Raw genomic sequence first — 20,679 nt, forward strand, 5'->3', positions numbered from 1 at the left:
TTTTGAAAGTGATTTTTCTCAACTTAGCTATCATACAATGTTTTACTTATATTAGTAAGATATTGTACAGAAATATTTTTATGTGATAATATATGTAATATTGTAATGCATGTAAAGTCTATGATTATAAAATATAATATAAATATATTGTTTCGCATTTTTTAATTTCCAGTTGTCAAAGTGTTGTCCCGTGGCAACACCGGTTTGACGGTCACAAACGTCGGGCGGCTGTTCAGCTGTATGTCGTCGAGAGGTGAACCCGATTCGCCGGGCGGCTCGATGAGCCAAGGCACTCAAGCTCCGGGCGGTTGGCCCCCGGGACCTTTCAGGCGAGAGCTGTCCCCCGGCGAACCCACGGCCTCCAGCTTCGCGTGCCTCGATCTAGGGGACGGCAGAATGGTCAAAACCGAAGTGCTGTACAACGACTCCGCGAGGCGATCGCACACGCTGCCCGTCTACAACAGCTACGAGCTGTTCGAGAACACCCAGCGCAGGCCTCCGGCCCCGCAGCAGCCGATGCTCCTAGGTTTCAGCCGGCCGATACAATCTAACTTGTACGGTTTCGGCGATATGAACTCGCAAGAACCCGAGCCAATGGCTTACGAACCGTTTCCCAGACAGGACGCGCAGATACACAACAACTTCAACAACTGGGGCGGCGATCAATCCGGCACTTATAACCCGTTCGGACACAACTTCTTGACGCCCGAAATGATATATAGACCTAACGGTAACGGTCAATACGAGCCGGAGACGTTCGACCGCACGTTCAAATCTGAATACGAGCGCTTGGCCAACCTCTTGAACAAAGAGGCTGAGATTCCGCCTCAACCTCAACCTCAACCTCAACCTCAACCACCTCAACCGGAACCGATCAAAAAGAGGATCGTAGCCGAAGTGAAACCGATGCGACCCTCGTATTCGGACGTGCTAACAAAAACGCCCAAAACGGAACCCAAGATCAACTGTAACGATCGCATCAAGACAGATCCGCAGGTGATTAAACAGGTCAAAACTGAAAAGATACGTACTCCGATTTTGGAGAGACGCATACAAGAAGACAAGTTCAAAAAGATCGATAAAAAGAAGCCGGTAGTGTCGCAACAGTCGTCCGGATCCGAAAGCGGTGAGAATATGAACGAATTCAAAACTAAAACGTCCACTAAAAGCGACGATTTCAATAAGAAAACATTCGATTCGAGTCCTATGAACGAACCGAGTTATTCGGCTGCTCCCGAATTCGTATACATCGATCCCAACGAAGACGAAAAAGCTAAGAAGAAAGCTCAAAAGCGAACCGTGAGTCACAAAGACAGCGATGATAACGATGAAAACGACGAGGACGACGATAAGATGTCTTTCGAAGAAATGGACGATAGCTCGTACAGGGAGCAGATCGTGGAAACGGACCGTATGAAAAAGAAAAACAAAGATAATCGCAATAATTCAAGAGCAAACGTCAATAAAAACAACGCTGATAAGAACAAGCGTAATAATCAACCCAAGTCGAAAAAGATTAAAGGAAATTATTACATAAGTCTGATTTGGCTCTACTTGGACGTATGGATCGCTTTTACCATCAAATCCATGTTTTGGTTTATAAATCTTGTCATGGATGTATGCAGGATGAGCGTACATCTATCTGTAGATTTGTAAGATATTATATATTATTTATATTACATATTATATTCGATACTAATCTTATTGTATTCAATTCTAGATTTTCTTCTATGTGTGCCGAGTTTTGTTTTCGATCTCAAAACTTCCTTTCCATGTGCAAAGAGAAGGCGACTTATACAAAATGGCTATCGGATCTAGGAACGCAAATCGACAATAAATTGGGTCATACCTTCATCGGTTTTTGGCGGAAAATGAAGTGGTTCAATCGGAGCGGTACGAAACGTTGCATAATAAAAGAAACCTTATAAACTCAGCGACGGTATGTTATTAAATAAATCTTTTCCAGTAAAAGCCGAGGTCGAAAACGAAGGTCAGAAGAAGAACTATACTAATATTCCGCTGCCGTCTACCGGAGAAGATGCCATGAGAAGATTATTAGCATGTAAAGGAAAAGATCCTTACAGGTGTGATTATTTGACATGATTTACCATTTCGTTTATTTTATTTGGTTCGGTGACCATTGGTCACTTTTCAACCTCGCATACGAATATTGCTCACACAGTTTAACACTAGATTTACGGAACCTGATTTAATTTGTATCAGACAGTATTTTTCTGGATATTTTTACAACTTTTTATATTTGAACAATGCAAATATATTAACACTATTTTTATTTTATTATTATTAAAAATCTGTTTACTATATACCTATTTTTAATGACACCTGTCAAATTGACGGGTTTATACCCGTAAATCTAGTGTTAAGGAAAGGTAAGTTTTTTAATGAAAGTTATTTAATTTCAATATTAACAGCACACAAAGTGAAAAAAGTCAATTAATTGAAATAAGATATTAATACACTATTTTTTAAATAATTTTATCTGGTTTTACAAGAAAAATATCTGCATTATGGCAATTAATTATTACATATTGATAATTTTAATTATGAAAGCTGCTGGTTCGTTAAACATAATATATCAATGAATGGTGATAGATAATAATATATATAATTACATAATTGCTGATTGTGTAAAAAATAAATTAACGCAATGTACTTAATTATCATATAGGAAATATTTTTTTTAAACTGCGCATTCCCAGGTGCAAAAGAGCCGACAATGCGCTGAATATACAATATTTATTTTTTCAAGGACACTTGATCAGTTTCATTGAATTCGACAGAATTATGTGGCGCATATGGTGATATAATTTCCATTTCACTCGCTAACGTATTAAGTGACGAGAGTGAATGAGAGATAAGGGTGTGCGGAACGGATGTAACGCACGTTCTTATCTCTCACTTTCGTCACTTAATACGCGAGCGTGCGAAACTATATGCATATTGGTTTATTTTCAATGTTCAATTACAAAAGTAAATAAATAATTTTCCCAAATTTATAAATAAATAAATAAACAACAACAAACGTTTCAAGATATTGTAAAGATATTACTATAATAAATAAAAATTAAATCAAATCAAAGTACAATTAAATAAACAACTAAATATATGTGAACTATGATAATAATTGTAAGCAAATTAATGTAAATTAAAAAACCTATTAAATTAATATATAAAAAACGTATCTATAGAGAAAATAATAATTATTTAATAATATAAAAATATGCAAAAAATGAAACACCAATAAAATGGCAAAAAAAAATTATCAATAGGTTGAGGTCCATAATATTTATATTTCGATTATTTTTTATTTAGATATTAAACAACAGGTATTGCCATTGACTAAAAATATTATTTTGCCATTGGTATTATCAGGTTTGTTGTGTTCAACGATCAACTGTTATATAATTATGTTTATACCGCCGTTCATTGATATATTATGTTTAACAAATCAGCAGCGTTTACGTTTTCATAATTAAAATTATCAAAATGCTTTCGATTTTTAATCAAAAGTACACAATTGCCACATTATTATTTGACCCAAAGAATTTTCTCATAAAACCGGATAAAATAGCTTAAAAAATAGTGTATGAATATTTATTAATATCTTATTTCAATCAATTGATTTTTTTTTACTTTGCGTCGTGTTAATATTGAAACTAAATAACTTTCGTTAAACTGTGTGAGTGATGTTTCATGTGAGCAATGTTCCCGTGACGTATGTTCACTATTTTATTTATTATACAATGAAAATTGCAGTATTTTAGGTGTAGGTGTACATTGTACTGACGATGACATAAAAAGGTATTATCGACGACAAGCGTTTCTCGTTCATCCCGATAAAAACCAACAGCCCGGTGCTGAAGAAGCGTTCAAAATTTTACAACACGCTTTCGATATGATCGGAGAGCCAGTTAGTATATTGTTATGATAAGTTTGAAATGAAAAACTTGTATGTTACCGTTGTTCTTATATCTTCAAGGAACGCAGAGAAGCATATGAACAAAGAGTGCTGGAATCACGGCATGCGGAAGCCGCTAGATCAGAATTAGCCGACTTGGTCGCAAAATTGCAAGAAAAAGTGCGCCGAGTGGCATCGACCATAAGATGCAGCGGCTGTTCTCGTCGGCATCCGAGAACGCCAACAAATAGACCGTGCTATGCCGCACGATACTGTTCTCAATGCAATATTCATCATTCGGCTAAAGAGGTGCGAATACTATTATTTAAGTGATTCTAGTCCGAGAGTAAGTTCGCCGAGTAATTGGTGATATAACCAAGTTTCACATCCTTTACATGTACTAGTCTAGTGTTTCCCAAAGTGGGCGGTAGCAGATTTAGGCGCAATTGCAGGCGATGGAACGATTTAGAGGCATAAAGAAAAAAAATATTGGAAATTGATGAAAAACTTTCGCACTTGTTACATCATTTAATCTGTTGTGTAACATACAATTAAAGTCATAGTGATTTGTTTTCTCGATGAGTCAACTTTGCAAGGAAATGAATCCTTATTTTTAGTATATGTGCGATTTTAAAAAGACGAGAAAAATTGTCAAGAGTTCTTATTTGCTAAAAATATGTAAACTAATAATAGAAAAAAATCGATATTTAATAAATCGAAAGAGTTTTAAATAAATAAAAATATGTCTGAGTAATATCTTGTCGGTTGTTATTCGTGGGTGCTACAGGGGATTTCTGGCATATTTTAAAAAAGCAGTGCTGAATGTACACCGTGTCAACGTTAAATTGCCAAAAATCTGAGTGAAAGCTGTGAAAACAAAAACAATAAGGATATTAAAGTATAATTACATAAAAAATTGAAACTCTATCTTTCTGTTTGTTGATAAAAAAAAGGTAGATTTCTAGGGGTCAGTAAGCTAAATAAGTTTGGGAATCTTTGTACTTTGCCTTTGTGGAGGTTTGGATGAATGGGAGAGAAGCAAATTTAGAACCAATCGTGTTATTGTTTAGCTCTGTTTCTGATCCATCCCTTAGTGAAAGCAAGGTGGCCTTTGTAGACGACTGTCTGGTAATTACAAAGGATAAGTACAACAATGCTTACTTAAGGCGAGACCAGGAGTATTTTTCTTAGACGTGTCTCGAAGCTTATGAAAAAAGGGTTTAAATTATCTCGCAGTACTTGACGATAATTGGTGCAATTCTTGGATGTTCTAAAATGACAATTTCACTAATGTTTTGTCTAACCAAACCATTTCTTGTATCTTTTTAGAGGATCATTTTTGTCCCCAAATTATTCTAGGTGATCTTACATTGTCATGTTTCAGAATATATTTTAGATTATTTAGTAAAAGCGATTTTTTAACATCTTGTGATGGTCTTGCCAGGTTATAATAATTCATAAGAACTACTCCCAAAATGTTCCACTAAACACATAATAGGATATTTTTAGGTTCATTGTTAGTCAAGGGATGAAAAGGATACTTGTTTTTGAGAAAGCCATAATTTTTTTCTCTTCCGATTGTTGTACAAAACCACTGTTAATCTTGAGTAGCAATCCTCAAAAATTTCTACTGGGCAATTATATAGTAACCCTTACGATATGTATTAAACCGATCTAACATCACCATCGAATTTATTTTCAGAGACTTAAATTAATTTGCAATTCAAAAATATTTTTTAGATTTAAGCTGTTATAGCAATCTTCCAATTTTTTTAGGGAGACATTTGGGCAGAATCTTCTTGCTGGGGTCTCATCTGGATGTATTACGCTTGCATGGATGGAGCAGTTTATCAAATCACACAATGGGCTTCCTGTCAAGTAAGGATCAATCGATTTTAATACTGTTTAACAATAATACAGACTAATTTGTATATTAAAAAATTGCAGAAAAAGAATTTGAAGCATGTTAAGGCAAACACTCATCACGTGCAATATAGAATAGTACTCGGAAATAAGCCACAAGGGAACAAGAATCCAAAGTAAGCTTGAAAACAATATTAATGAAGAGCTGTATATAGATGTGTTATTTAAAATATTTATTATTTGCAGTATCAACAATGCGGATTTAGAAGACTTCCTCAACAATCTGTACTCGAAAGCTAAGCAAGCGACGACGACAAGCACAACCAAGAACACGCCCAGCGGTCAATCTTCAGAAGTGCCGAGAAGCAAACGCAAGAATAAAAAATCTAAATAAAAATTTAGACACTGTTTTTAAAAGTATTTTAACGCATCCACCGAAATACCGAATATTGTTTTCAATGATTGACTTAATCTTTATATATATTTTTTTAACCGAGGGAAAAGATAATTATAGATTTTTATGTATATGTGTGAGCTATATTTGCCTTCTTTTCTCTTGCTTATGTATAGAATAAAATGTGAGGTTTCTCTATGATTATCTTTTCCGAAGGTTTAACACTTTTTTGGAACAGCCTCAATCGATAGTAGCTTTCAATTATTTGTTCCTAATAAGTTTTTAAGTATTACTAATGTACGCATATAATTGTTGTTTATGTTTGTTTTATTTCTTTAGTGTCCTCTTTTCAGTCTCAATCTTAGAGCCTACTGTGTTTACGTATTAAAAAAATCATAGATGAATTAACTACAACAAGATTTACTGCTTAGTGCCAATTTATACTTTTGATAAATTGTCGTCGAATATAAATCGGAAGATATTTACGAAGAGATCATCTCACAATATTCGTTTACATTGCACTTATGTCTAAACCACTGAATTATATGAAATTTTTTCATTGAATCTCAAATTTTAAAAAGTTGCATTTTTATTTACACTACGAATAATATGATGATTTCTGTAATATCTTATATTTGACGTCTTTCCAGAAAGAACATGTTGATTGACAAAAATGTAATTTTGATAATTTTAAACGTAAACAAAGAGTTAATCTATGCAATTATGTGATATAAATCCAATACATTCTAACTGTAGATTGTTGAAATAAAAAAGAGTTTTCCATCTCGATATTGGTTTTATAAATTGAGCACAAAATTGAACATGTTTCAATTATGGTGGATGTATTACAAGTCTATTCAATCGTTTTAAGTTTGTTTGTGAACACTAGCCCTCAAATGAATCGACATATATTAACGAAGTTTATGGCACTGATACTATAAAAGGAAGAACAAGTTTCAAAACGGGAATCGAAGACGATCCAACAGTACTATTGTTGAAGAAATTAACTAGTTATTTTATGCACTGAGAAAAGACTAATACAATATCAATTAACATGTTCTTCCCGTGTTATTAATAAATATCATAACACTTAATATATATTTATGCTTTCAAACCACTCATTATCAGTCTTCCACAATCAACGTTTGATATTGTATTTCAGTATTAATAATCGCTACATCACTGCCTACGAATGTAGTTTATAAGATGTTAAAAATTCGCTTTTATTGCATACATAAAATATGTATTATTTTTTTTATTAACATTAATTCTATTAAAGTTACTAGCCGTGTTCTTAAGCATTTAACTTGACCGTATAGTACAATTATAAAATAACATATGTTTGTATAACTTTTAATAAGTAACGGCTTATCAGTATTTTTATATTGTTATGGCGCTTTATTATCATTGTGAATTGCGTTATGTACGCATACAAACATGCGTATAATGAGATTGTTTATTAAACATTACATTGAGATTAATAATGTAAAATTATGCAATTAGCTACCCGCGTGTTGTTTAAAACTAATATCGTGCTATTGTCAATGTTTATATGTGAATGTGTTAACAATCTTAGTCAAAGTGTTAACGGAATGCTCGTGTAATGACTGATACGAATTTATTTATTTTTGTCGATTACTATGACGAAAGTCGATTCCTGTCATAATAAATTGTGTTTCCTAACATTTTATTTTTTTATTTGTCTCATAAATAATACGATTTAATAAAAATATAAACATTTATTCCATTTTATCTACATTGTTCGACATAGGAGGCATAATCCATTCCTCAAAAGTCCATTTGGGAAACACTCGTTTATACAAACTCAACAAAACCGTATCCTGTGATTTTAACTGACTGTCAAAAACGCATTTCATATGCCCGTGAGTACCTAAAATATAATAACGATCAAACACACGTCCTTTTTATTAATTATATATTTATTAATTCATACCTAATGGTTCTTTTATATGTCCTGTCCTTCCGTATTTCGTACGTAGTTTACACGGCTTGAAATACAAAATATCTTCACGATTGAAGAACATGAATCTGATGACGGCTGATCTTTTATTGACCTAAAACATGTTTATGAATTAATCTAATCGAGCGAATGGATATATGTATGTATATACCTTGAAAGGATGTCCTGATAAGACGATTCGTTTGATGATCAATCTATCCGGATTGCAAGATAATACGCATCCTGTGGCGATGAGCTGATGAGGCATATCATTCTTTATTGTATAGCACAAAATTGGAAGCGGATTGAATTGGATCGGAGCGTAAAATGTAGCTATGGTCGTCGAAGCCGGTTGGAAGAATCGTTCATACTAAAAAAAAAACATTAAGATTAGTGAGAAAAGTAAAAGATATTTATTCTCTTTAATTTGTCATTATATGCATAGCTACGACTAAATAAGAACATGATTTAATGTTGCATTAACAAAAACAGAACATCAAAACAACCATATGTAATGGCAGATTAAAGTAATTAAACAAATAACATTTTCCATGGTCCGGCGTTTATAGTCATATATTATATGTACAATACCAAAATGTCTGATTTTATAAAATACAACCATATTATTCGCATGCATTGAGTGAATTTCATATAGTATTTTTAAACTTAAGTTGTTTTATCCTATTTTTAGGTACGAGATATAAACTAATTACTTTGTGTTTTCCTCCGCTAGTGTGTTGACTGAAAATCGGAGAGACGACGTATCTTCTAAAACCTGACTGGAACATCAGCTTTTCTTTACTCTTGATCGGTTCATTGCTAATTCCGGTTCTTTTTAATACAATGTTTACAACGGACATTTTATGTTCATGAGGCATCAATCCGAACACGACCATAGCGTTCTTCGAAGAATAGTTCTTTGTTTGTGTGTAAGCTTTCCACGTGACTTGAGGTACGTTGATTATCCTTAGAGTAACGTACCACCCAGGCTAAAATATAAAACATATATTAGTTCAATACATTAACCCTATGACATCGGTAACAATTTTGTAATCGGTATATGCTTTGTTTCGAGAGTATTAATTTATAATTTGTTGCCTTGATAATATTTCAGTGATATGTGCTGCAGTAACGCTCAATCAGTGATTCTCACAGTACTTCCCCCCTAGCAAATTATGTCAACAAATAAGAATATATAAATATCTTACCATCGCACCATCTTCATCGTCGGCTTTTTTAATCATACGTCTTCTAGTGTGATCGAAATTTTTAAATTGAAATATTTTGGAATAGTCTTCTGGTAGATTTTCTTTTGTATCCCAAGTGGAAGTCCTATGATATAGAAATCAATGATTAAATAACAATCTCTATCAATATTTATTTACAACATACCTGAACGATTCCAATCCCCTATATTTATCAAATCTCTCTTTGGCTAAAACATTTTCAGGAGTATCAATTTCGTCAGGGAACATTTGTTCATCGCGTGCCGCTTTCATCTTTTGCAACATTTCTTGTTCTTCGTTGACATCCAATGTTTGATCATACTTATCGTCGTTGATGCCCATCTCGGATTCTGTCACCGTTGCAATATCTTCTTTATCATTTTCTTCATCAGAATTATCATCATCGCATGACATGAAATCTTCTCGATCCTAAAATGAGCACACAGAATCAATATTTAATTATACTTTAATAAACAAATTAGCATACATCATCTCCGCTATAAAATGAATCATCATCTTCTCCTTCGTCAGGTATCCAGGTAGCTTGATAATCCGACATTCCTTTAGGTATCTTTTTCATTTGTTTAGTCTAAAATCGAAAAATTATAAAATCTATATTAGATATAATTTTATAACATTTAAAATATACATTTAATACAAAAACCAACTTCTTTCTGTGCATTTTTAATTTCTTCTTCGTCAGGCCACGTCTGTTCAGCGTCCATTGGATCGGGAATATTTACTGATAATAAACTCTCTTGTAAAATAGGATTTGCTACTTGTAAAACTTTCAGTTCAATATTTTCGACATTCATATCGACATCCTTAGCTTCTTTTCTGTAAATCGTAATATATAATAAAGCTTCCTTATCTTAATAAAAAAATAATACAATATCTAAATATTTACCTAGCTTTTTCCAATGGATGTGGATCATCAGGTGATAATATATGTGACATTTGAAAGTCTCCTAAATATGGTATATGAACTAAACCGTTGACGTTTAAAGGAACTCCTTTGAGATATCCGGTCACATCTAATGTTCCCATATCTCCTTCACTATTCGGCAAATAACCATAATTTTCCACTAACATATGCGCCCTTTTCTCCCTATAATGAAGATACTTCTTCTTTTGATTCCCAATCCGTCTTAACAAATTCAAAGCGTCCGAGTTCTTATCGAACTGGAAGACTTTCTCTTCGGGTAACCATTTAGAAATCATCTTCTGTACGTTCTGTTTTTCTTGAGTTCTCTTCTTGGGATTCAAACTTTCTAAATCCATCAGTGCAACGGTCGGAGTTGGCATACCTTGTCCGATAGCCGAAGCCAAGATTTTCTCTCCCATTTCATCAATAGGTATATCCACAGCCGAAGTTAGCAATAAAACGGAATCGACGATCTTTAATGCATCTAAAACTTCAAACTCATTCTCTAATTCAGGACATATAAACGAAAATCGCTGCTTGAACGAAGGAACACTAAAACATAACATATTTTATCAATACAAAATAATATAACTATTAATATATTTCAACAAATACCTAATATGTACGATGCCATTAGGCGAATAAGTGACTGTTGCGTCCTCTTGACAAGTTGTCAACATAGCAATAGCCGATTTACTATCTAATTGTCCGTTTAATGGCAGTATACAAGTCAAATACGGCGCATTTCTACCACCGGTGCCTCTTTTCTTTGCAATAATCTCTTCCCATTTCGCCCGTCTCATCTGTGTCGCTTGATACCTTCGTTCATCTCTACTAGGAACATGTCGCTTGCGTCTCGAAATCGTTCTAATGTCCACTTTGCCTAAAATGATAAGGTTTAATTCACAAATAATTCGAAACGAGCGTCAAGCAAATCAAATTTATAGGTTAGGGGCGCACGTGACTTACCACCGTCTGAGAGGGCCCTCGCCCTATGTCGGCTTCCTTTATGTGCTTTGTTAGTTTGTTTCAAATGGCCCGGTCGATGTGACTGCTGCATTTTAAATTATCTAACAGAAAAACAAGTCTTAACCAAGAAACGTCAAACTGAATAGCGCTTTTTTTAAATAAGTATTGGCCGTAACTGTAAAATATTTGCCAATAACGAGAAAAAATATTGCACATAAATATCCTGCACATCTCTAACCTATGATAAAAAGCTTACGTATTTATAACGCTGAATTTTATATCTAAATAAATGACAAACGTTTTTAAACATATATGTATAAATATTGCTTATATCACATTTTTATTTAATACTATTTTGTGAACTACCACTTTTATTACGAAAGAAGATGTATTACATTTTAAGGAAAAAGTACTGTGGGAGTCTAGATTTGTTATGGCCAAAACTGGTCGGCACTTGAGTAGCACTGGCGTGACGGCTATTTTCTACACTGGCATTCTTCCGGACGTTCGGACGCGTCATCTCGCGTCCGCTTCTTATAACCATGTAGACAACACCGTTAATCTTCAATAAAATAATACTGCAGCGGCTCAATTTGTGTCTAATTGCCACCCGTCACCATCCCGTTGCCTAAAGTACATTAAAATCTCCATTCACTATTTTTATTTTTATTTTTATTAAAAATCCACTCTTATAAAACATAAATTACACTGATATTATAAATACTGCACAATATAGCTTTTTAAGGTCTTCTAAATTCAATTTTTATGCTATATACACTTAGCATTGCTGTTCGTAAATTATATTTAATAAGATAAAATTTAGAGAAATTTCTTTCCGCACTTATTACACTAACATCAAATGTTAACAATTTTTAGTACGGCAAAGTTAGTTTAGGCAAAACAATCTGGCGATGGGAAATGACGGGTGGCAATTAGACACAGATTGAGCCGCTACAATAGTATTTTATTAAACGATTTGTACAGTTACATGCTAAATAATAACGGGGAGCGGGCCTGCAACCGCGCGCGTGCGAACGCGCCAAAGATTGTTAGCGAGAGAGTCTTGGCCATTACAAAAACTTAATAAATACATATAAATATAAATAGACCTCTACAAATCAAAAAAAAGTTTTTTTAAATTACGCGAGACATTAATTTTATTACACGTCACTACTAATACGTTTTATGAAGGTCCTTTCGAATTGATAACAAAAATGCTGCTTTCTATAATGAAAAAATGTAACTAGGACGCGCTTAAGCTTATCATTCGCAGATTCAATACATCACAATACTTTGATTAATGTAAGTAATATACTTTGGGCGCACTTTGTCGGTAAATAACAAATCACAAATTAGAGGGAATTATTTTACCCTGCATTGAATGAGATATCTATTATATATAAATCTATTATTAATAGAATATAATCAATAATATTTAATAAATACATTTTGTAAGCCTGTCTAACAAGCGTAATGGAATATGGAAAATTTTAGTTTTTACCTCAAGCGTTAAATAACTTGGAGAGGGTTTTATTGACTTACGCCATTGTGTTATCGAACTGATGTTCTAAATGCAATGTGCTAAAAACATACAATATTTATTACTAAATTTGATTGATTACAGATTTCTTATCTAAAATTGTAACCACACCTCTGTGGTATTTTAAATTTTGTTAAGATTTTTTACATAAGAATCTTAAGGCTAATTTTTTTACAAAGAGTAAATATATATTTTTAAAACAGCGTAATCAAAAATAATACATATTAACCTATTAAAACATAAAAGAGTTTTTTTTTATTATTGTTATTTAGGAAAAAAAAATATCGAAATTAACTTTAAATGCGTGCTAATAAATTGATGATTGTGTTTTGTGCTTAGTATTAATTATATTTAAAATAATGTTAGCGGTTAATTGGATGTAGAGCACGGATACGCGAACGCGCCTCGTGTGCCAGGAACGCGGTGAGTTGTCATGGTGTACGCGCGACGTGTGGCAACCCAGCGTCCAGCGCAGCGGTCACGTGACGTGACGTGGGACGTGTCAGCGGCGGCGGCGATTCACTTGGGCCGCGACTCGTGGCCAGTCGGCTGTCAGCGTTCAGCTTCGAGATGGCCAGTAAGCATTTTCACCCTCCTACTTCATCTCTTCGATTCGAATCAATTCATCTACCCTCATCCTTCGACCCCCGACGCCGCGGCTGAAAAATCTCATGAAATTCGTTTCGTTTCAGTCAAATTCCTAGAAGTCATCAAACCGTTCTGCAGTATCCTGCCGGAGATAGCGAAACCGGAGAGAAAGGTGAGTCGCATGTTACTTTTCGAGGGGGTCCCGGTGCCGATGACGTGGGAGTGCTCCCGTTACGTTTTAACCTTGAAACTCTGTCGGGAAAGGGCTACGGAGCCCTAAATATTGTGACTTTCTGTCATCCGATTATGATCGAATCGATTTTCATGTAATACGTCTCTTACGATTGTTCCACATCAACGTATTAGGTCATATTTTCGCGAACTTTCACATTCATGTTGAAATTTAAACAAAACTCTTACTGTAAACTATCGAGAATCTCGTTGGAAATACACCAATATGTGTTCTAAAGCAGCACTTGTGTCATATTTCAGATCCAATTCCGGGAGAAGGTGCTATGGACTGCAATAACTTTATTCATCTTTTTAGTATGCTGTCAGGTAAATATGCATTTTTTAACAACAATTTTTTTAATAATAATTTTAGGGGAGGTTGTGTGGCTCTCAATTGCTTACTGTACTGTTCAATTCTTATATGATTTTGAGATGAATTCTCATGAGATAATAACACTTTTCTTAAAATTTCAACTTAAAATATTTTACCTCTTTGAACCTTTTGAATTTTTATTGGGTTTTTAATTTTAATCCTTTGATACTACGAAGAGGTGAGATTTATCGTCGTTAACATTAAAAACCCCATCAATTATACTTTTTAAAACGTAAGAATTATATCACTTATTAAAGGAAATTCTATGTAATCTATTCACTTTGTATGAAATTCAACAATTGTAGGTTTATTTGAAATAGAGAAGTGAACTAAACGAAAAAACACTTCCATCATAAAAAATATTTTACACATTAAAGGAAAAAAGCCAATTAATTAAATGGCTTTAGTTGGACTAATGAAAATGACGGAAAGCCAATTTATTTGGTAAAATTCTAAATTTGTATTGCGTTGAACAACTCTTTTATATGAAATAGTTAGAAAGTATATTGTGATATTTTGATAAATATTAAATGTAAATGGGTGCGATTTAATAGGGAATTATTTTATGAAAGAGGTGCATTTAAATAAATACTTAATTAATTACAATAATAAATAATTAGCATTAGCCTTTGAAATGCGGCTGGTATTTATGTGTGCCATTTCTAAATTTTCTAATATGCTTGGAAGCACCTATGTATGCCGTAAGTTATTTACATATTTTTTCAATAAATTAAGTGTTTTTCAACCTTAAATTATACAAAAAAAAACAAAGCTTAAAGGTTCATGAAACAATTAACTGCCCAATTCATACTGGCGATTATCTTAATGACTTCTATAGGTGTCATCCGCGGTTTCTGGGTTAAATAAATATATCTATATTCAATAAAACAAAGATTGAGAAACATTTAATTTGTAGTGTGCATTAAAACAAATGATTTGTGCATTAAAATATTTTAAAAAAATGAAAAAATAATCATTCATACTATTTAAAATATAAAATCACTGTATCAGTTACGGAACATTTATTTTCTGTTCAAACCCAAATCTAATGTAAGGAAAGTCAATGATTTAAAAATATATTGAAAATAGTTTTAATAGTTAATAGTACAAATTAAGAAATTTAAAGATTATTTTTAAATATCTATAAAATAACAAGTCACAATTCTTTTAGTTGTGCGGTGAAAAATCTTAGCCTTAAACTTTTCTTGCAAATCCCTTTTTACTCAAGAAAATATTTTATTTCTTATGGCCATGTAGAGAGAAGTCTCAACTTTTTTACCTTTTTCATTTTATAATAAATATCAATAGTTAAACAACAATTAAATAAAAATCAAAATATTGTCATATTTAATAAACATACAATATCTTCTTTTATATTTTTGTTGTTTTATCGAGCGATCGAACTTCAAATTAAGATGAAATTATGAAAAACTAAACTAACTTTCTGATAGCTTTGTATTATGTAAATTATATTGTAAAATATAATAAAAATGTAAGTTTTCACATTTCGACCAACACTAAGTCATTACATGAATATGATATGATATATTAGAATAATAAATCATGATGCCTTCTTTTTTAGAGATTTTTATCTTATTTTAACCTTCTATAAAATTTCAATAGATATACTAGAAATATCTGTTTATATATTTTGTATTATTATTATTATTATTATTGTCATTTAGGCTTATCTTTTTATCTAGTAAGGATTAAATCGATAAAATGTCTTTCGACTAATCACAAATAATTGAAACAAATTGGAGACGTTTTCTTTTAGTGAATGGAATATTCGCAATAGTATTTTCTGATCGAAATTACGATTATTTTTTTGTCACCTTTCATTTAATATTCTGCAAATTCAACTCGAATAATTTTATCCAAAATGTTTATAAAAATTCAATTAGATTTACTCCAAAAGATATAGACATATCACTTATAAGAATTTAACAATGAATGTTATAAATAGCATGTACTCAATATAATCATATTTATAATATGAACAGTATGTGTGAAAATTATAGACTTAGAACTATGTCAATGAAAATTTTTATTTACATTATGTATGTCTATTTCAGATACCTCTATTCGGTATTATGTCATCGGACAGCGCGGATCCCTTCTACTGGATCCGTGTGATCCTCGCTTCAAATAGAGGTACTCTGATGGAATTAGGTATATCTCCAATTGTCACGTCTGGACTGATCATGCAGCTGCTAGCCGGCGCTAAGATCATCGAAGTCGGCGACACGCCAAAGGACAGAGCTCTCTTTAACGGAGCGCAAAAATGTCAGTTTTTATATCAATTTATTTTTAGAGTAGCCCTAATAATTTTTTAATTATTTTATCGATTATTTCTTTCAGTGTTCGGTATGGTGATAACCGTTGGCCAAGCGATAGTTTATGTAATGACTGGAATGTACGGCGAGCCAAGCGAAATCGGAGCTGGTGTTTGTCTGTTGATCATCATCCAGCTGTTCGTCGCCGGTTTGATCGTCCTTTTGCTGGACGAGTTGCTCCAAAAAGGTATTATAATACTTAGTTATAAACATTTTAAGCAATATTAGATTTTTTGAGCGATATAATAATGATGTATCTCTGTTTAAAGGTTACGGTTTGGGATCTGGTATCTCTCTCTTCATCGCCACAAACATCTGCGAAACAATCGTCTGGAAAGCTTTCTCCCCGGCCACCGTCAATACTGGTATATATATAAATTTATAATTAATGTTACATATGATATATTAAACAGTTATAAACAATATTAATTTATTTCAGGACGCGGAACTGAATTCGAGGGTGCTGTCATTGCTCTTTTCCATCTGCTGGCCACGAGGCAAGACAAAGTCCGTGCTTTACGCGAAGCCTTCTACAGGCAAAACTTACCAAATCTGATGAACCTCCTCGCCACCGTTCTCGTTTTTGCTGTGGTGATATACTTCCAAGTAAATAGAGATTTATTTAAATAAATTAATCGTTCTTATAGTTTGCAAGATGTATAATGATCTTTGTTAATCAACAGGGCTTCAGGGTAGATCTACCGATCAAGTCTGCTCGCTACAGAGGACAATATTCGTCGTACCCTATTAAACTCTTCTACACTTCGAACATACCCATCATCCTTCAGAGCGCCTTAGTGTCTAATCTTTACGTCATATCTCAGGTGAATATGTCATTTATTTATTTTAAACTGAAGTTGATATAACGATTCTGTTTCACATTTAGCAGTGATTTCTGTATAAAATAAGAGAAATCAAAGATGATGTGATATATTAAAGTCTCGATGCTTAGAGGGCTAGTTTTAGTTGGACTAGTTTTCTTGTGTAATTTAGAAACATTTTTAGAAATACTGCATAAGTTATTTTTTGTGATTTTGTTTATTGCATTGTGATTAAATTTAAAAAAATCGTTAGGAGCCGATGACGCAAATATGCGTGATTTAAAAACTAAAGCAGAATTTTCATGTTATTAATATATTCCTTCTAATTTTGAAATAATGTTACAACTTTAATCATTTTGTTTTGTTATCTTACTTTTGTGGTAAAAATTTTGTTGTAAAGTGGAATCATATGAATATTTTTTTAATTAATTTTTCTTTTTTTTTTATAGATGTTGGCAGTTAAATTCAGTGGAAACTTTTTGGTGAACTTACTCGGAGTGTGGGCTGATGTGGGAGGCGGCGGCCCAGCTCGCGCCTATCCTGTGGGCGGTCTGTGCTATTATTTCAGTCCGCCGGAGTCAATAGGTCATATTGCTCAAGATCCTGTTCACGCAGTACTCTACGTGATCTTCATGCTCGGATCTTGCGCCTTCTTCTCAAAGGCTTGGATCGACGTATCTGGATCTTCAGCTAAAGACGTAAGTTCTAATATCTTCATTCATAACGTTAACGAAACCATTAAAAAAAATGTAAATTTACAGGTCGCCAAGCAACTGAAAGAACAGCAAATGGTAATGAGAGGTCACCGAGACAATTCGATGATTCATGAGTTGAACAGGTACATTCCGACGGCTGCCGCGTTCGGCGGTCTCTGCATAGGCGCGCTCTCCGTTCTGGCCGATTTCTTGGGTGCCATCGGGTCCGGCACCGGTATCCTCCTGGCCGTCACCATCATATATCAATACTTCGAAATATTCGTCAAGGAGCAGTCCGAGATGGGCGGCATGAGCACGCTGCTCTTCTAAAGCGTCTCCTTTCGCTCGGACGCCGATGGTTGAACTCGTACTCGAACATCATTGACATTATGGGGTTGTGAGTGAGAAGTGTATTTATATATCAGTAAAAAAATCAGTGATGTATGTCGTTCGACTGTGACACTGTGAATATTGTGAATCAGGGTCCACAGGGCGAGTCGGTTCAATTAACAGAATGGACACGTTGACAGTTTCATATTTTTTTCTTGCATTTTATTCTCTCCTCTGGTATTCATCTCTTCAGTCATCACTCACGTAAAATGTGTCTGTTTAATTAAATTATATTTATTATACTTGCGACCGTTGTCGGTTGGAGGCTTAAGTTTGTAATCATGATTGTTTTTGTTTTTAATTTATACTTCAGCAATATGAATAATGTTCAGCAGGAGCGAACAATGACTTTTTTTAATTGGGGAACATAGGCACCCTCGGCGCCCGTTCTCCGTCACTAATGTTATTGATATTTATATAAGAGTTTTGTAATAAGCGATGAAATTATTCTAGATGTCTAACTTAACTATTTTGTTAAGAGAAATAAACGAAAATAATGTCAAAAATCAATGCATTTTTATCTTATCTTCACATTCCATATACATTCCTAAAAATATATAATTAAATAGGAAAAAATGAGAAATCAAAGTATTCCGGATAAAAGCTACTACAGGTAATATACATACATGGCCGCCGAGAGCGAACCTGGGCTCCGGAAAAATAATGATTCCAGTCCTCGTGATAAAAAGGCATTTTATATGTTTTTTTAACATTGTAATATAATTTCTTGGGTAAATATTAATTGGTATGAGTTAACGGGGACTGTTTTAAATAATGTATGCATTAAAAAAATATTTATGTACAAACATTAATAATAAACAAAAATAAAACACAGCTATAAACTATTGAAAATGTCAAATGTAAATCAATTTTAATTTTTATACAGACTCGTATAAAAAATTTTCCCCATCTATATGGTGGTTAGCGTCCATAAGAATTCTCGGGTGTCCGATTTGGGGATCTCGTGTTGCATACTATTTTTAAATGTTATTTAAAGTTCTGACACCAAAATACTACATAGTTTCTGAGTAGATGCCAGTATATTGACTAATATTAAAACGTAAAACTTCGCTTACGTTACAAAATTATGATTTTGGTGGTGGAAATTTTTATGTTGGAATGTTAATAAAGTTGTAAATTTAAATCAAATTATTAGCTGAACTAATCTAATAGGTAAATATCAATAAAAATATGTAGCCCTTTTCAACAAAAAGTTGAGCATCCGGTATTTACACACACTCACTAGTAGTAATATTTGTATTTAATTCAAAAAAATTAAATATTATAATTATCATTTGTTTTTTTCATCATTTTCATTGTCGATCGAAAATTAGTCTTGTAAAGTCGGTCTCAGTATATTTGGAATGCCTATCGAAGAAACTGTTGCTCGTCGATCAGGTAGATCTAGGTCTAGATCTAGAAGACGCAGGAATAGAAGCAGAAGCAGAGCCAACATCGAACCCATGGACATGCGTCGAAGATCGAATTCGAGAAGAAGGAGGAGAAACCGAGGATCTCGGAGACTAGCAACGATAGAACTCGTTTAGTGGATCTACCTTACATGGAAAATTTTCGTTAAATATTTATGTTCATTTAAAAATGATTATAATAAAGATTATGATTATTAATAAACTAAATTTTCGAAGTAACTATCGACGTTTAATCAATAGAAATATGATCCAAATTGTAATTTATAATAAAAATAAAAATTGTTTTTAAATATTTCAATCCCTTTTATTTAACGGTTTAGTTGTTTGTTTGTGTCTCCAGCTTATAAAAGCTGGAGATACATCGAAATATGCTGCAGTCATTAGTTTCACGCTATGTATCGTTACTCAATCATTAGTCAAGCAACATTTGCTTTCAATGTTTTATTTACCTGATTTACCTTTTTTTTCTCTCACCTAAACTGAATTTACAACGATTTATTTACATTGAAAATAATAAGAAAAATGACCAAGCCTAATCATCAATAAAATTAAATTTTATATAGGTTAATTCAATTTGAGTTTTCTATGTTGGCAGCATTATAAATAAGACAGCTGTCAATAATCACGCTTGTTCAAAGTATCAAATGTTAGTTAATAACAATACATTAACGATATGGATTGCTTAACCACTGCTCAACGCGTCAAAATGGTTCAATTGTTCTACAGAAATAACAATTCTATACGATGGATGTATCGAAATTTAGAGAAAGATTATGGTTAATTTGATCGTCCTATTAAGCGAACAATTTGCAACTTGAAAATAATTGTAAGGACTAGAAGCATTGAAGATAGGATAAGGTCTGTACATCACCGTAGCGCCATTTCAGCCGAAAATATTCCTGCTGTAAGTGAAAGTGTGGACGAAGACGATTCGTCGGCGTTCGCAGCTTTTCTTATGGCTTCCTTTGGCGCATTTTGCATCTGGACTTATACCACATCCGTATTTAGATAACACAACA

At 33.2% G+C, this 20,679-nt stretch overlaps 3 protein-coding genes across 3 annotated transcripts; 2 read left to right on the forward strand and 1 right to left on the reverse strand.

The window, feature by feature from the left end:
* Window positions 1–201: 201 nt before the first annotated feature.
* Window positions 202–7,861, forward strand: LOC148231096 (uncharacterized). Its single transcript, XM_088196197.1, has 8 exons — window positions 202–1,652; window positions 1,721–1,893; window positions 1,967–2,084; window positions 3,778–3,931; window positions 4,001–4,228; window positions 5,696–5,797; window positions 5,867–5,958; window positions 6,029–7,861. Exons 1-8 carry the CDS (start codon window positions 241–243, stop codon window positions 6,174–6,176), a joined length of 2,427 nt encoding a protein of 808 aa, XP_088052323.1. The 5' UTR covers window positions 202–240; the 3' UTR covers window positions 6,177–7,861.
* Window positions 7,862–7,900: 39 nt separating this feature from the next.
* On the reverse strand, window positions 7,901–11,423 carry Tsr1 (Tsr1 ribosome assembly factor). The gene is made up of 11 exons (XM_088196198.1): window positions 11,257–11,423; window positions 10,903–11,170; window positions 10,270–10,839; window positions 10,031–10,199; window positions 9,850–9,951; window positions 9,529–9,791; window positions 9,345–9,468; window positions 8,850–9,125; window positions 8,309–8,506; window positions 8,131–8,251; window positions 7,901–8,067 (listed from the first exon to the last, which is right to left on the reverse strand). The coding sequence occupies exons 1-11, from the start codon at window positions 11,345–11,347 to the stop codon at window positions 7,916–7,918; spliced, it is 2,334 nt and encodes a 777-aa protein (XP_088052324.1). The 5' UTR covers window positions 11,348–11,423; the 3' UTR covers window positions 7,901–7,915.
* Window positions 11,424–13,317: 1,894 nt separating this feature from the next.
* On the forward strand, window positions 13,318–18,736 carry Sec61alpha (SEC61 translocon subunit alpha). Its single transcript, XM_088195149.1, has 10 exons — window positions 13,318–13,373; window positions 13,489–13,556; window positions 13,877–13,942; window positions 16,064–16,274; window positions 16,350–16,511; window positions 16,594–16,689; window positions 16,764–16,930; window positions 17,008–17,148; window positions 17,595–17,843; window positions 17,907–18,736. The coding sequence occupies exons 1-10, from the start codon at window positions 13,367–13,369 to the stop codon at window positions 18,168–18,170; spliced, it is 1,431 nt and encodes a 476-aa protein (XP_088051275.1). The 5' UTR covers window positions 13,318–13,366; the 3' UTR covers window positions 18,171–18,736.
* Window positions 18,737–20,679: the final 1,943 nt, after the last annotated feature.

The sequence above is a fragment of the Plectrocnemia conspersa genome, unplaced genomic scaffold (genome assembly GCF_051122295.1).
Source record: "Plectrocnemia conspersa isolate PC_06_02 unplaced genomic scaffold, ASM5112229v1 ptg000010l, whole genome shotgun sequence".
Taxonomy (NCBI): domain Eukaryota; kingdom Metazoa; phylum Arthropoda; class Insecta; order Trichoptera; family Polycentropodidae; genus Plectrocnemia; species Plectrocnemia conspersa.

Coding starts and splice junctions, on each gene's coding strand:
- LOC148231096 (XM_088196197.1), top strand. CDS start 241: ATGTCGTCGAGAGGTGAACCCGATTCGCCGGGCGGCTCGATGAGCCAA. Junction 3,932..4,000: donor TCGATATGATCGGAGAGCCA/GTTAGTATATTG, acceptor TATATCTTCAAG/GAACGCAGAGAAGCATATGA. Junction 4,229..5,695: donor TTCATCATTCGGCTAAAGAG/GTGCGAATACTA, acceptor CAATTTTTTTAG/GGAGACATTTGGGCAGAATC.
- Tsr1 (XM_088196198.1), bottom strand. CDS start 11,347: ATGCAGCAGTCACATCGACCGGGCCATTTGAAACAAACTAACAAAGCA. Junction 10,200..10,269: donor CATCCATTGGAAAAAGCTAG/GTAAATATTTAG, acceptor TACGATTTACAG/AAAAGAAGCTAAGGATGTCG. Junction 9,469..9,528: donor AGGGGATTGGAATCGTTCAG/GTATGTTGTAAA, acceptor TCTATATCATAG/GACTTCCACTTGGGATACAA.
- Sec61alpha (XM_088195149.1), top strand. Junction 16,512..16,593: donor GGACGAGTTGCTCCAAAAAG/GTATTATAATAC, acceptor CTCTGTTTAAAG/GTTACGGTTTGGGATCTGGT. Junction 16,690..16,763: donor CCCGGCCACCGTCAATACTG/GTATATATATAA, acceptor AATTTATTTCAG/GACGCGGAACTGAATTCGAG.